The sequence below is a fragment of the Cajanus cajan genome, chromosome 2, assembly GCF_000230855.2.
Source record: "Cajanus cajan strain Asha chromosome 2, NIPB_CcT2T_4, whole genome shotgun sequence".
NCBI lineage: Eukaryota > Viridiplantae > Streptophyta > Magnoliopsida > Fabales > Fabaceae > Cajanus > Cajanus cajan.
The window spans coordinates 17,440,156-17,457,092 of NC_138518.1; the positions used below are offsets into that span (position 1 = coordinate 17,440,156).

General features: G+C 31.0%; 2 protein-coding genes across 5 annotated transcripts; both read left to right on the forward strand.

Annotated features, from left to right (window-relative positions):
- The first annotated feature begins 1,109 nt into the window (after positions 1–1,109).
- LOC109817273 (putative membrane protein At3g27390) lies at positions 1,110–9,388 on the forward strand. 4 transcript variants are annotated; one of them, XM_029275199.2, is made up of 11 exons: positions 1,110–1,267; positions 1,661–2,119; positions 2,812–2,920; positions 3,014–3,209; positions 3,298–3,434; positions 4,092–4,380; positions 5,156–5,262; positions 5,349–5,502; positions 5,626–5,821; positions 6,831–7,071; positions 9,247–9,388. In XM_029275199.2, exons 2-11 carry the CDS (start codon positions 2,029–2,031, stop codon positions 9,251–9,253), a joined length of 1,527 nt encoding a protein of 508 aa, XP_029131032.1. In that variant the 5' UTR covers positions 1,110–1,267; positions 1,661–2,028; the 3' UTR covers positions 9,254–9,388. The 4 variants fall into 4 exon arrangements, with proteins under 4 accessions (XP_029131032.1, XP_020238079.1, XP_082924115.1 ...); XM_020382490.3 differs by lacking the exon at positions 9,247–9,388 and adding an exon at positions 7,415–7,792; XM_029275198.2 differs by lacking the exons at positions 1,110–1,267; positions 9,247–9,388 and adding exons at positions 1,396–1,557; positions 7,415–7,792.
- Positions 9,273–9,557, forward strand: LOC109817267 (early nodulin-like protein 5). Its single transcript, XM_020382483.3, has one exon. It carries the CDS (start codon positions 9,273–9,275, stop codon positions 9,555–9,557), a length of 285 nt encoding a protein of 94 aa, XP_020238072.2.
- Positions 9,558–16,937: the final 7,380 nt, after the last annotated feature.

Sequence of the window (16,937 nt, forward strand, 5' to 3'; positions counted from 1 at the left end):
TTATACATTGATTTGAATTAATGAAACGAAGTATTAAATGATTTTCAATTTTTTTTAAATTTGTAAATTTGATCTATGCATTAAAAAATTTAAATTCAATAGTTGGATAATTGAAATTTGATATAGAACAGAGTTATTGAATGAAATAAGTTTAGGTAAACTTACTTCTGAAGTAGACGGATCCCTACTCATATATATATATATATATATATATATATATATATATATATATATATCGGAAGAGTAAGATTTGTTAGACTTACTTCACTCAATAACTTATGTTTAATATTAAATTTTAATTATTCAATCGTTAAATTGAAAATTCTTAATGCATAAATAAAATTTGTAAGTTTTTTAAAAATTTGAAAACCATTTGGAACTGTTATATAAATTCCAATCAACGTATAATATCCTGTTATGATTATTTGTAAATTTGAATTAATGAATTAGAATATAAAAAAGTTGACAATTTTTTTAAAAAGTTGCACAATTGGTCTATGTATTAATAATTTTTATTTCAATGATTGAATTATTGAAATTTGACGTAAAATACAAATTATTGAGTGAAATAAGCTTAGATAAACTTATTATTGGAGTAAATAGATCTCTCGTCGTATATATAAGAAAGGATCAAATAACTCTAATATATCAATTTGAATTAATGAAACGAAGTATTAAATAATTTTTAAAATTTTAAAAGATTTGTAGCTATACATTAAAAAATTTAATTTAATAGTTAAATCGTTAAAATTTAACAGAATTATTGAGTAGTGTAAATTTCACTAAGAGTCACTTTTAGAGTCATTTGATCCCTTCTCTCTCTCTCTCTCTCTCTCTCTCTCTCTCTCTCTCTCTCTCTCTCTCTCTCTCTCTCCTCTCTCTCTCTCTCTCTCCTTCTCCTCTCTCTCTCTCTCTCTCTCTCTCTCTCTCTCTCTCTCTCTCTCTCTCTCTCTCTCTCTCTCTCTCTCTCTCTCTCTCTCTCTCTCTCTCTCTCTCATCTCTCCTCTCTCTCTCTCTCTCTCTCTATATATATATATATATATATATATATATATATATATATTATTTGTTTTTATAAAAGAACTTATATTTTCGTAAAGGAATACAACTTTTCATAGATAAATATTTTCATACGTATTTTAGAACATCTCAGAGTTCACATATATCAGTATTTTTCCCCCAACAACATACAAGTATATTTTGTTTGTTGCACATTTACATAATTCTGGAAATAATCTTCTTGCCATAGGCGAATTCATCGTATCAGGTTAGATTCTTTTCAAAAAAAAATCTTGTAATACTAATGTAAAATCTAAAAAGCAAAAACCGTGTACCTACACGAATTGCATGTTCATATCAATATCAGGTCGCTGGTAACTATGTTTGTTGGCTCATATTCAAAGTGGTCTCTTACTTTTCCTTTCTGAAATCAAAACAAATCGCACCCCACAAGTCACCAGAACGCACACTTGTTGCTTTGCTTTAAGCCAAAGTTGAGCACAAAGGAATATAATTAAGATGCTTAAAATAAAGTTGTGATTAGAAAATAGAAAGAAGGTATATATGATATGAGAATTTGGCAAAGCATCATGTGATGTTCATTCATTCTTTGCTCTCATAGCATAACTAACTCTATTCACAACGATTCCTCTCATTTCAGGCTTTACTGTGTCGTGATTTTCATAAAAGAACAGAGAAGCTGAACACAATTTCCAATACACCCTTTTCAAATATTTTAAGGCTACAACCCAAAGTTCTATAAAAGGGAACAAAATGGGGCTTAAGATTGGCCCATCTGCTGTTTTTCTGCATCTATGGTCATTAGGCACAGAATGAAGAGCAATTTGAGATTTTGTGTTGACTTAACAAGTTGTGCTTGCAGAAAAGTGGGTTTTAGCATCAGGGTGTATAGTTTTCAATCTTTATCATATCTTAAGTGGCCTAAGTTTGAATCTTTTGTACTACTTGAGGGTCTGAAAGCAAGATGAGTTTTTAGTGGTGGAATTCAAAGATCTGGGTGGAAGAGCAATGGAACCTCCAACTGGATTTTATGCTATATGGAGCTTTGTTTTGTTTCTTCCTTTTTTCATCGGTCTTTGGCTTCTAGGCCACTTAAAAGGTGAATGTCAATGACTACGGTTCTATTTTTCTTTGTTATTTTGGTTGCTTTTTGGTATGCTATGATTGGGAAATAGAAGTTGAACTTAGGAGATGGAATTTCTTGGTGATCACTTCACAAACTGTCATACTGTAATGGTATATATATATATAATCATACTATTTAAAAATTACATGTTATTTTAAATAATTATTCATTTTATTGTGAAATTTATTACGCCCTCTTTTCCTTTGACAATGGTGGAGTGAACATTGGTATGTAATCTATAGCATGTGTTCCATTTTGAAACATGATTGTAGGAGATTTCCTCATTTTAATTAGCTGGTGTTGAATGATGTTTTCATAATCGGATATTATTAATAAGGGTAAACAATTAAAGTTTACTTGTTTTGCTGATGATCAATCTTGTAGTTTGTTCATTAAGCACAACAAAATTTTATGTTATTGAAAATTAAAAAAAGAAAAACTATTTAAACGACATGATAAATATTATAAAATTCTAACTTTAACACATTCAAGGCAAACAAGGAATTAAATAGTTTACTTTTCCTTTAATAGAATATGTAATAGCTGCTTTATTTCTTTGATCATTGCCTATATGTTGTTCTTACCATAGTAGAAAAGGCCTAAGTGAAGTTTCTGCTTAAGGATTATGATTGTTAAACTTACTCTCTCTCAAACTGTGATTTCAGGTGCCATTTTCTGCCCATTGGTATGCTTAATAATGACAATTGGTAACTCAGCTATCATATATAGTCTTTGGCCAATACATTGTATTTGGACATATTACTGTGTAGTGAGGTGCTTTCCATGGCTTCCAGTCTCTCAAATTTGATTTTCTCATTGTTTTGGATTTTTTTATTGTTTCCTTGTGTTGATTTCCTTAAGTTACAGATCTGAAAAATTAGGACCTTCACTGAAGTTTGTTACATGCACATTTCTACTACCCTTGGTGTTGATTTCATGGCCAGTGGTTGGCATTGTTGGGAGTGTTATAGGTGGAGCAGCCTATGGATTTTTTGCACCAATATTTGCTACTTTTGAAGCTGTAGAAGGAGGAAAAGAGAACAAACTTCTCCACTGTTTTATTGTATGTTTCATTTTTAGGTTATTAAAATCCTTGTTATTTTTCTGTTCTTGTGTTCATCCTCAATACAGAATTTCATATTGCATCTCAGGATGGAACATGGACCACTATCTTAAAGACCTTTGATATTGTCAAGGATGTGAAAAATGAATGCTATGATACTTATTTCTCGGTTATGGATGACCTGCTACAACCGAAGCTTCCAGATGACAAATATTATGAGATCAGGTTTTATGTCATTATATTTCTGACTCAGTTTGATTTTTGTTACATTACTTCATACATCTAAATTTTTGTTTAAGGTAACCAAATGTAAATGGTATTATGCACTTGCTGTGGCCAATATATATGATGTTGTACATGGTGATTTTAACCATGTATCACTTGCATAAACATTATTATAACAAAGTTAAGGTAGTTTGCCATAAAATTTTTTGACAGAAGGCATTATTACCAGGTAGCATCTTTCAGAATGACAAATCCTTTTAGACAGTGCCTATTAACAAGTACAATCTGATTATGGAAACTTTAGTAACCGCATGATTTCGGTGTTAACAGTTAGTTAGTTACTGCCTAAATTAGCTTTCTTACCAATTTGGCTAAGAGGGTGAAACCAATTCTTTTTTTTTTCCTCCTTCATTTTTACTTATCCGTTTTTTATGTTTTTAGTTGTATGTTGTGGTCTATGCTAGATTTAACCAGAGTATCATCCAACACCCTCTTGGAAAGTCTAATGAGTGAGCTGCATTGGTAGATTTTGGGAACTTCAAAAAAAAATTGTGGCTATAAAAAAGTCTTCTAAATAGATAATAAACACATGACTCATGACATTGCACCATCTGTTATGAAATTTCAATGATGTTTCTTTTATCTGTTTTGATGCAGGCTGCGATATTTTCCTGCTGCTATTGTGGCTGCTGTTCTTGGGATCATAGTTGATATGCCAGCTATATCAGCTGTTGCCATATGCAAAGGCCCTTACATGCTTTTTAAAGGGTGGAACCGTTTGTTTCATGACCTCATAGGTCGTGAAGGCCCTTTCTTGGAGACAATATGTGTGCCTTTTGCTGGCCTTGCCATCATTCTGTGGCCACTCGCTGTTGTTGGGGCAATTCTGGCATCTGTGCTAGCTAGTTTCTTTCTTGGTGCCTATGCAGGTCTTGTTGCTTATCAGGTCATTCCTCATACAAGTTTTCAGTACCTATTGATACTCTTGTTACAAGTTTACTGTTGAGGCTGTTTGAATACAGATTTAGAAGACTTTTTTGAAAGGTTTTCTATTGAAAATAAAGAATTTTTTTTTTCTGTGAAAATCTCTCAAAAGTTCTTTTAGGTTTATATCTAAACAGACTCGTATCTTGTTAAGTTATGCTTAAGTTAGGACTGAAATATGCAGCATTTGCTAGTAGGGTTAGTTTCTTTTCTTGTATAACATTGCTTTTATATTTAAACAAAAACAGACTAGTGATAATAGTATGATATACATCGACTAGAGATTAAAAAAATATAATTCTTATATGAGTTGAACAGTACTCACCTTATAAATTAGTTTTGTGGAAGTTAGACTCTAAATTCATATTTTAAGATACTATCAGAGCTTGTATTCACATGGCCATATCCTCAGCCAACATTAGTTAGATCCTCAACTTGAATCTGGCTTTTAAATGGCCTACCTTGTAATGTTAGCTATGCTTATGGTATCTGACTCTGATGAATACCTCATTCATGGTATCATTGTTATGAAACTTATATGAGTCATGCCCGAAAACTGCACAATAGAGTTCATCTAAACCCTGGCTACAAGCATACTTCATTCAATTTCAAGAGGGCCTTTTAAATTATAGCTTGTTGAAAGAATATACAACAGTAGAACCAAGCTTTTCGAAACTATTGATGCTGCATGGTTTTCTCTTGGGCATTATTTGTTTATTTTGTTTATTGAAATGCAGGAGTCTTCTTTCTTGTTTGGCCTTGGGTACATTGTTGCAGCTGTGTCTCTTTATGATGAATACAGCAATGATATTCTTGACTTGAAAGAAGGATCCTGCTTCCCAAGGTTTCATTCTGCAATGCTTTCTATTTTCTAATGCATGTTGGTGTTGCTGTGACTTCCAGTTAATGCTCTTTACTTGTGTTTGATAGGCCACGATATCGAAAAAATGCTGAATCAGAATTGAAATCATTGTCAAAGACACCTTCCCGTACAAATTCCCTTTCAAAAACAAAGTCCTTAACGAAGACACTTTCTGGTGCAATATCACTGAAAAATAATATGGCCGAGTTCAAAGCAGTTGAGGTATTCTCTTCAATATTTTATGATCACCGAGGCATGTCATGGACTCAAATATCACTTTTTTTGTGTTCATGTTTTGCATCAGGCTTTAGGACTAAATAAATATGTATTTTATGACTTGTGTAGCTGTTGAATGGCTTGTTCAAGGAATGTCATCAACTTGGAGAATCACTGATTACTGAAGGGCTAATAAAATATGAAGATATACAAGAAGCCAAGTCTAATAAAGGGGGCAGAGTCATTAGAATTGGTTTGCCAGCATATTGCCTTCTCAAAGCACTCTTACGTTCTGTAAAAGCTGACTCCACCGGTATATTGATAAGTAAGTGATCACTTGCTGAAGTTCTAGTTGTCTTTTCCTCCTTTCCTCTTCCTATTTGTAGTTTAATTTTCTTGAATGGACAATAAAACTTTATTCTATAACCATTATGATCTAACTTAAAAGATAATTATTATAAAAGTTATTTTACATGACAAATTGCAATTTGCAATTAGGAAATAGATAATTCATGATCATATACTATTTATTTACTTTCTTTATCCGATTAAAAATTTTTACACATAAATATATCATTTTTTATACTCCATTCGGTTTTAATTATAGGATCTAGTCTTAATTATAGAATCCAAGTTTTCAAATTAGTTTGATCTTGATTATAATAAGACTCAATTTATTATGTTTTTAGCATTAATTTCAAATTGTATGTATTTATGAGTTCAACAAATGAGTGAAATTTTTTTAATATATACGTCTTTTAAAATATAAATAGTTTCCTAATTTTGTTCTAAGTAAGTAAAAACTTTGAAAACTTATATTAAGTGTCTCTTTAATTTAGGGGTAGTCTTGGAAAAAAAGTAAAAATTTAAGACATATTTTATTGATTCTAACTAACTAACTTATTGGTTTTGGAAAAAAGTAAAAATTTAAGACATATTTGGGTCTTCTTGAATGGCTTGTTCGAAGGCAGTATAATTTTATTAAAATAGTTTATTCTCTCACTAAATACATTACTTTTGATTGTAATAGTTAAATAATTTATGAAATAAATATAATTCATTTTAAGATAATTTTTAAATGCCAAAACTACAACCATTGTGAGATGGAGGGAGTAATTTGTTACAAAAGTCAGGAATCTCATATCATGACATTCTTACAAAAGTCAGCAATGCTATTTTGTGCAAGTGATTTGTTGTGAAAAGTGTTAGCATTCAGAATTCTGTCACTTTTCTCCTCTTTCTACTCTGCCCCCTTTTGCTTCTGATTTTCATGATCAATTGCTTTCAAGCATCTCGAAGAAATTATTAACTAGGCTTACATTTTCTCCATGTAGGTGATGACACTGAACTAACTACCACAAACAGACCGCAGGAACAGTTTTTTGAATGGTTCCTTAATCCCCTTTTGATCATCAAAGAACAAATAAAAGCTGAAAATCTTAGTGTGTCAGAAGAAGACTACCTTGGCAAATTAGTCCTCTTCAATGGTGATTCCAACAGGGTAAAAAATTCACTTATTGTCCCAGGTCCAGAATCTGACCGCAAACGTGCTGAACTTGATGCATTGGCAAGAAGGTACATATTAAACTACATTAACTTAGCGTCTTGTTTGGATACAAGTTAAAAATACGCTTGAGAACTTCTCTACTGAAAATAAAGAGTTATTCCCAGTAAAATAGTTCTAAAAGATACTTATAAATTTGTATCCAAACATACTCTAAAATTTTGTTGAAATACAAGTTACAAACACTTTTGAGGGTTTTTCTACCGGAAATAAATAGCTTTTTCTAGTAGATTAACTTGCAAAAGTGATTTTAAATTTGTATCCAACCGAACTTTTAAATGTTTTTAATAACTTTTGTACTGAATTTTCAATAAGACCTTATTCTCTCATTTTATCTTCATATCTATTGCAAAGACTCCAAGGGATCACCAAATTCATCACAAGGTTCCCTACCTACAAGCGGCAATTTGATCTTATTTTAAACACGTTATCTGATGACCTTGCTGAGAAGCATGGAGCATCCAAAATAATCAGATCAAAGAGTGCTTTTCCTCGGATTTTAAGTTTGAAGTCCTTTAAAGGCAAAACATCTAACAATTCTGGTCAAGAGTCTGAACATACAATAGATTTGGAAACTTCATCATAGGAACATCATGTTGTATATTGTTACATTATTTTATCTTGAAAAAGAAAAATGTAAATGATTACATTGTCTGATTTCACCTACCTATAACTATATACGAACTCATACTAATTTTTAATGTATACATTTTTGGACCATTTTTTATTATACCTTTTAATTGTTACTGATGTGGAATTGTGAGTAGACATGCACGACCCTATTTTTCTGCTAGTATTGATAACTGCTGATACTGTTTGTTCTACACCTACATCTACTTATTCAAGGAAATGACAGAGAAAAATGAGCAACATATGTATGATCAAATAATTGTGTCCACATTTTTCTTACTTATTTTACTCTTAATAATTGCATAAACAGTCAAATAATCGCGCATGACTATAAAAATAAAATTTAAAAAAAAACTACCCATTAATATGAACTACTACTAGGAAAGAAAAAATTATTTTCTCTTCTTTTAATGCATACACAAAGTTCCTTTTTTCTACTTGTATGCCGTTATGTCAGCAAAATGTAATTTCCTTTACACTCATCATGAGATCAATTAGTCTATTGAGAAAGCTGCCTAGAATAAACTGTCTCCTTAGACCAATACGTGATTTATATTATATAGTTTGAAATACAACAAAATTACCATGAAGCGTGTAAATAACTGATTATAGCAAAAATCAAAGGTTCCAACTTCCAAGGCATGACTTGTAATTAATAACTGTAATCACCCACTACTTCCATTCCCAACTTCGCCACTCTCTCTATCAACATCTATATATAAGAACTAACCCCCATTAGTTTCTCCACAGTTCCTACTACAACAAAGTGTGCCACTATTACCACAAACCCCTTTTCTCATTGCTTTTGCCTGTCACATACTTCCAATGGCTTCTCCTTGTTCCTCTTCCCTACTAGTGCTTCTCTTTGCCATCTTCACCACTCTCCCACGTTTCTCTGTGGCTTCCATTGAGTTCCAAGTTGGTGGCTCAAAAGGGTGGGTTGTCCCACCTGCCAATGACACCAACCACTACAATGATTGGGCTTCCAACAACAGGTTCCACGTTGGTGACACCATCTGTATGCACTACGTTACTCTCTTTCCCATGCATAGTTAATACAAAGATTTTAAATTAATTGTAGTTGTATTTTCCTCGTAATTCTTGATATCAAGGGAAATTGCAGACATGTGACTGATGAGACCAAAATTGTGTTCACAATGTAATTGCAAACAAGGCTTCAATTTTAGTCACAACACCAAAGTTTTTAGAGTCTCTCTACGACCAATTTTGACCACATTGATCACATAAGTCTGCAATTTTTCATAATATCAAGGGTCGCGACAAAACTGTAATTACAAGTAATTGTAGTCACATTATTATATTTGTTTGCAATTTTTCATAATATCAAGTACTGTGACAAAACTGTAATTGAAAGTCTTAGCAACTACAATTGTGGTCACAATGATCACATTTATCTGCAATTTTCCACTAATTACAATTTGAAACCATGGTAGTAGAAACTATAAAAAGTGGGGACCATTTTTTGTGAAACAAGTTTATGTTGAAAATTGGTGCATGTGTTAATAAGTATTTGGCTTTTGTGTATGTGTGTGTAGGGTTTAAGTACAAGAAGGATTCTGTGATGGAAGTGAGAGGGGTAGATTACACAAACTGCAATGCCACACACCCCACACTGTTCTCCAACAGTGGCAACTCTGTAGTCAAACTTGACCATTCAGGAACCTTCTACTTCATCAGTGGTGCATCAGGGCACTGTGAGAAGGGACAGAAGATGATTGTTAGGGTCATGGCTGATGATTCTCTTCCTCAGCATGCCAAGTCTTCTGGCTACCATGTTCCAATTGGGGTCTCTCAAATGCTTTTCTTTCAGTTTGTTTTCGCAAGTGTTGCTTCTTATGTGATTTGAGTACCTAGGAATATTCAGTAAGTGTATTAGGATTTAGGAATGGAATGTGTTATTGTACATGTGGTTTTTTACATAATTATGGTCATTAAGGTTTGAATTAATTTTGTATGGTAGTATTGAACATTATATTTATTTTCAGCCTTTATCTGTTTGTTTAATCAGAATTGTGTTTCCTTAATTTAATTTTTTCTAAAGCGTTCATGTCCCTCCCAGAAACAATCCTTGCAATGTTCAATTTAAATAGCCAAAATCAGAAATTCAATTGTTTTACGGTTAACACATTGCAAAATTTATCGTTGCGTCTATTGACAGAATACTTAAAATTTCCAACATTAGAAACAAAATACGTGGACTTTATAAAGTTTTTTACAAAGTATCTTTTGTGATCAAAGAGAGAGCATTTTCGTGATTTTTAGAATGATGATCATCTAACTTCTGTCAACTCAATTGTTAAAAAGTATAAGGTAGAAAAGCTTAATTGTAGAAAGTCCACATATCTAAGGTGATCTCTTTCCTTTGAATGTGTTAGAAATAACATTTAATAATCCATTGCAGCTAGGAAAAAGATCAATCCATTGTTGCAAAGCCATTGCCCTATCTAATTTTTCTTCAAGTGAATTGATGACAAGTCAGGAGAATATCAATAAGATTTGCATAGGTGAAAGCTTCTCTGAATCCTTGAATGAGCCAGGATGGATGATCAACATGACCCTTCTTTTCTTCATGAGAGAGAAGAATCATTGAAATCTCTCATAATAATACACCAAGATAAGTTTTCATCTTCGGCAAGAGTTCTAAGAAGGTTCCATGAGCCTTTTCTGTCATGAAAACCATATAGTATATATTAAGATACCAGTTTAAAATTATATTCAACAATATTCTAACGCCAAAAAAACAAAATTTTGTAAGTATAACTTTTTTTTTTCAAGTTCAATTAGTTCCCAAATAGTAACACTAACCAGAAACTTCAACATTTATGGAGTTCATAGAAAAGTTAATGAGGTGACACTAGAAAGGTTGTTTCCAAAGAAGAGTTAAACCTCCACTTCTCCCATTACAATCAACAACAAATGATGAAAAACAATAATGGAGTTCATAGCTATTGATTGAATTACTATTAAGATGTTGAAATTTTTTAATTATTAAACTTTACTTAACAAATTTTTAGTTCAAAAAGTTGGAAAAATAAAATGAAGATCGATGAATTATATTAGAATAAGACTTGAATATAAATTTTGCTTTAACATCTCAAAATTTTTAGACATACCATGTACATGTGTGATGTAAAGAAGTTTGATATATAATTTAAATTTTAAAAAGTATAATTACTTTTATTTTATGAAAAATTATAATAAATTTTGTCATATGTACGTGTGTGTATTTATAAAAGGAATTTTCTGTTTTTATGTGCATTTTATTTGAAATAAATCTTAACATTTTAAATAAAAATAAGAAACTATTAAATAAAAATTATAAAATATTACAAAAGATTTTTAATATATAATAATTATACACTATCATATTGAGGTGCCTCCAACGTAGCGAGGAAATTAGTCACTGCTGTCGGCAGTGGATACTCCAGAGACGAACCAAAAATATTAACATAAATAGTTAAAATAAAGACACAGATACCCTTTTTTCTTACTAGCATACATTATATTTGTTTCTTTCTAGTAAAATTTTTACATTATACAGAAGTTGCACCACCATTATTGGGAGATATAAATAGAAGTAATTTATGTTTCTTAATTAAATTATTTAGTATTTAAATTATAATATTAAATATGAAATAAAATTATATTGAGAGATGAATATTCATGTGTGCATAATAAGCATCGGTACCAATATTGCAATATAAAATACAGAAATTGCACGCACGACAAGAATATATGCTCTCTTGCCATCAGTATTGAATGAGAATATTCACATTACTGTACATTCACTTCTCGCATTACATTCAACAGTGAAATCGAAGTTTTTCATATCTTTATATTTATTTAAAAATATTTTAGATTATTAATATTTATTAAATTAATTGGTATTGCATTTAATTTTTAAACTTTAAAATCTTAGATTCAAATTTTAGATTTATAAAAATAATTAATTTTTAATATTATTTTTTATTATTTAAAAATTTAAGAATAAAACAGTCTAAATTATATATATATATAAATAGAAAATTATTTTTATATATAGGTATAAATAATTTTTTCCCATACTATTTGTCTTTATTTGACGATGCACCGGTAATTGTCAACAATTATAATTCTAATTGTGCTAGAAAAATTAATATTTACGGTGTATTTAATTAGCTTGAAGGAAAAAAAATAAATAAGAAATAGAATGAATTTTTTTTGATAAAAATAGATAAAAAAAATATAACAAAATTTTAATTGTTTAGTTTAAGAAAAATAAGAAAGAAATATAATTTTTATTTAATATTTTTTATTATATAAAAAATTGTCGCTGCAAATGTCTTTTAATTGATTGCAATATTTTTAATCGTTTTACACTTTCTGGTGGTTTCAAAAGTGCATATATGTGTTTAAAAATATTAAAAAAGAAGTTAGTGGCAGTTTTTGTTTTAAAGTTTAAACTGCTAGAAAAAAGTTGACAAAAGTGCATTGATAGTAGTTTCTGAACTCTATTTTCACGCATCTTAGTAGGCAATTAAAAAAGTGTAGATTTCACACCTTTTTAATTTTCACATGAGATAAGTCATATCAAGTAAACAACTCTCTAATTTTATTTCTTATTCATTTTTTCTTCCTCTACTCAAATTCTGTTACTTTTATTGTACCAATAGGGGTTAGAGAAGTTAACAATTAGAAAATGAGTAATTTTACCATAAAATGCTCGTTCGTGGTTTCACCGTGAAACACTAATCGATTTAAATAATATGATAAAATTGATAAATTAAATCAAACTAATTAAAATAGTTCATTTTTTATCCAATTAAATTTGATCCAAATCAAATAATCAAATAAAGTTAACTTTAATTAGTTTAGATTATGGATTTATATTTTAAAATTTTAATAATTTGAGTACCAAACCAATTAAAAATGTTATTATTTTTATAACTAATCAATAATACGTTAATACAATTTATTTGACATAGAGTCACTCATGGACTCACCTATCATGTCTAATCGGTCATTGTTTGGTAAGTATACCAAATCGTATGTAGTATTTTCAATTTAAGATTATCTCCCAAAAGAACTTGTATAATATATGGCAAATATAACTCAACATGTTATACTATAACTCAAAAGAATGAAATTATAATTGTTAAAGTTGGGTTTTTGCGTAAATGAACTCTAAAGCGATCAAATGAGAAAATGAATTAAATTTATCTTTCAAGGTTTGTTTCAAACACGTAAGAGAATAAATACATAAAATAAAATGAAAAGAACTATTGGGATTGGATTTTACTAAATTTCCATCATGTATCAATTCATAAAAGGTGTTCCTCTATGTTCCATCTAAACATTGACATTACCACAAAAAATCTCCAAGCTCTAATCCCTTAAGAACGTTATACCATGTATTTCACTCAAATCTCCAATCCCTTGACTGACTTAACTAAGATACAAGCACTAAACATGGCTAGTTCACAAATGCCCATCGAGATTCATATTCATTCCTAAACATGACATTCAATGTGTATTTTAACTCATACATAGCTAAAGAAGCATTTTTAAATAACAACCAAAGAAATAACTCAAATCAAGATATAATAAATCAAGAGAACATTAAGGAAATAATGAAAACACTAATGAATGGAACACAACATACATTAATAAAGCAAATTTAATACATGAGGTTCAACTAGTTACATTCAATCCCAATAAGTGGGGGTTTAGCTACAAGTAGCCATTGGAACCACACAAATGGTGAAGAATTTATGAGCTTGAAATGTGAGTAGGCTACAAAGAAATTTGGTTTTTCTTGAAAGTAGACACCATAGAATGGAAGAACAAAGTTGAGAAATCATAACAAACCCTCTCAACCAATTAGGGTGATTTAAACTTGATCTATCCAACATCTCCCTAAAGCACAAAAAAAAAATTTACAATTTATTTTTGCTACTTTTTGCAATCACTAATTAATATGTTCTCTCTCTCTCTCTCTCTCTCTCTCTCTCTCTTTAAGTGTACTTTACTTTCATATGATTGGTCACAACTAACTCTCTTGCCATATTTCAAAATTCCCTCATCTATAACAATTTTCCCCTAAACTTGTCATCTTTTCTTCTCCTATCCTTAAGGTAAGGGAGTATTGTTTAGCATTAGGCTCAAGGTAACAGAAGGAATGTGCATCATTAGGCTTAAAGGGGTTGCAATTGAAAATCATACTATAAGGTTGGCTTTCTGGCTAAAAAGTTGCAACAAAACAAAAATAAGGGCTTGATCCCTTTTATGCTTACAACAAAGTAATTAATCATTCAAACGATTATGCCACATCAACCATGAAGCAAAATCAATGGTAACTCTCACTACAACATGCTTGGAGTTAAAAGGAGCTTCCTCACATGATTTTGAAACACTAAAAACTTTTCTAAAACACTTTTTATCTTGCCTTTCAAAACGCAACAAACATGCATCATCATTATTTATCACACGCAACTATGATTGTAACTCACAAAATCACAAAAATAATTAAAGTGCAAGGCAATGCAAAATGAACAATAGATCCAACCAAGAAGTAAAAGGAAAGGAAACATTAAAATTTATGCATAAATATAGTTCATTAGCAGCAAAATAATAGAAAGTACACAACCAAAACTGATGAAACCATTGATGGAAACTCTATGAGAAACTAAATTCATGTAGTTTTTCTTTCATGCTTCTAAGGAAGGATCTTCACTTCTTGAAATCCTTCAAGCTTCTTCAATGGCTTCCATGGATGCTGGAAGTCATTTTCACCACACAAGACGATGTAGAAAGTCTCCTTGATGGCACCACACTTTTGATGAATGATAAGCCTCTTCAATTTCTCACCAAACTCATGAGAGGATAAGAGAAAAATAAGAATTTCAAAGAGAGAAAAAAGCTTTGAAAGATAGAATTAGAGAGAAAATTTGACAAATTCAATATAACACTCAAAGTAGTTCGACCAATACATTTGAGAAACAATATATAGAATTTAGTTGGCTTATGATGCAAGTTAGACTAACTATAGTTAAGTGTAACTATGGTTAATTATCTTATACTTAAGCTAACCAACCCTAGTTAAGTGTCTAGAAACTAATGGAACAAGTTAATCTAATCCTAATTCAAGAATAACCTAGGTTAGCTTAAATTAACTCCAACTACTAACCTAATCACTACTTTTAATAAGTTATTGAGATGTCACTATCAAAAGTCATGTGACCTATTTAACAACTTGGATGACAAGATTGGCTTGGTTTAGACGTCCAAACCACTTGCATAAGTGAATGGATGTCCAAACCTATGAGCCATAAAAAGATTTGATCCATCCAAGTCCAATAAGCCTATCATGACTTTAGCTTGTTATACTTCCCCTAAACTACTAATTACACCCTTAAAGAAAAACAATACAAGGACAAAAATTCCTATACTACTTGATCCAAAATACAAGGTCAAAAACAACCTATACACTTAACTATTATATGAAAAACAAACTATACAAAGTATATACAATAGAAGACTAAGAAATTAGAAGGAAAACACATATCTATGCTCATGATAAGTAAAGGTCTAAGAAGCTCACCCTCTACAATGCTTGACCACGACTGCAGCGTTGATCATAGAAATTTTCTACATTTTGATGGCTTCCCCTTCGTTCCTCAACTACACTTCACCAATTTTCCTTTTAAACACTATTTATTATAACATCCCTCAAATTTGACATCTCAGCGGCTCCACTCCATGATACTTCACATGATGACACTTCACACAAATTTTCGTTAGTCAAAATCCTTCATCGGTCAAAACCCTCCGTGGGTAGCCCTTTTTGAAATGTTTGTTTGCTTTTAGGATCAACGACTGTCCTTACAAACCAACACAAGACTTTTCAACATATTTTTTCCTCACTTGCACACTTTTTGAGAAACTTCCCAAAAGGTCACCTATCCCTAAATTACTCTAAGTCAAGTATGCTTAACTGTGAAGTTCTTATGGGATAAGCTATCAAAAAGTAAATGCATCTTGTTGGTATAGGTAGTACAAATTAATTCCTTTAAGCCATCATCAACTATACAATCTCATACTTGTACAATCTCTAGATCCTTCTCATTCTGCTGTGTTCGGGCTATTATATCTACAACTTATTATCTCTACTAGATTCGTTCATGCAACCCATAAATCACAAGAAAAGTAATACGCATGGACCAAAATTCAAAGAAATCATCAACATTTTAACCTTTCATCAAGAACATCAAAACCTCAGTTTCATCACATGCAACCAACTTCAAATCCACCCCCACAACTATAGATTTCAAAAGTTCTACTAACTTTAAGTTCTTAATTCATTTAACAACCCAACATTTCAACTAAAACCCAAGATTCCAACTTCCCTTACCTCAGAACGGAGTGAAACCGAGGAAGAATTCTGAGCTATTCCGAGGTAGAAGAAGAGAAAGAGAAGAAAATGGGCTTTGAGCTCCAAGTCTTAGAGAAGAAGAAACAGAGTCTCCTAGCATGAATTTTTCCTTAAGAATCTGAGAAGAAGAAAAAAAAAAGTGTTTAGGTTCTTAAAGTCCCTCTCCCCTCCAAGTCATATCTTACAATTACATAGTCTGATGGTTTTAGACTATACATAGTTTGTTATCATTAATCTAATGAGTTCGGTCTATCCTATTTTGTAAAACTTCATCTTAGTTTCTTGGAACCATAATATGTGTATGTGTGTTTGGGGATCCTTTCTAAGAGATAGAAAGAGCGTAAGAGTAAAGTGCTAAGTGTGAGCATGAAAGAGTGAGAACATACGTGTCAAAGCAATGAAAAAGATGTGTAAAGATGAAAAGAGAACCTGTTAAAGATTAAGAGATTAAGAGATTTTTTAGAAGAGTAAGAGATTATTCTATTGTAAAGACAATTTGATGGAATCATGCTCAGGCCAAGAAGACCAAAAGGTGATATATTTAAGGACCCAAGAGGAATGGGTTAAATTTGAGGACTTTTTATATCATTTGTAATTAGTAATTCTTGTATAGGTTCATTTTGCCTTTGTATTTGTGAGGCACTTTCTTTCCTTTGATATATGACATTCTTTTAAGAATTTAGGGTAAGCTACTAGAGACTTTTTATCCATTTGACCTTGTATTAAGGGTCATTCATTTTTGTATTTTCAGTAGTAGAAGTGGGGTGACAAATAGTAATGAGGTAGGTGTAACTAGTAATTGGGTCAAAGTTGGGC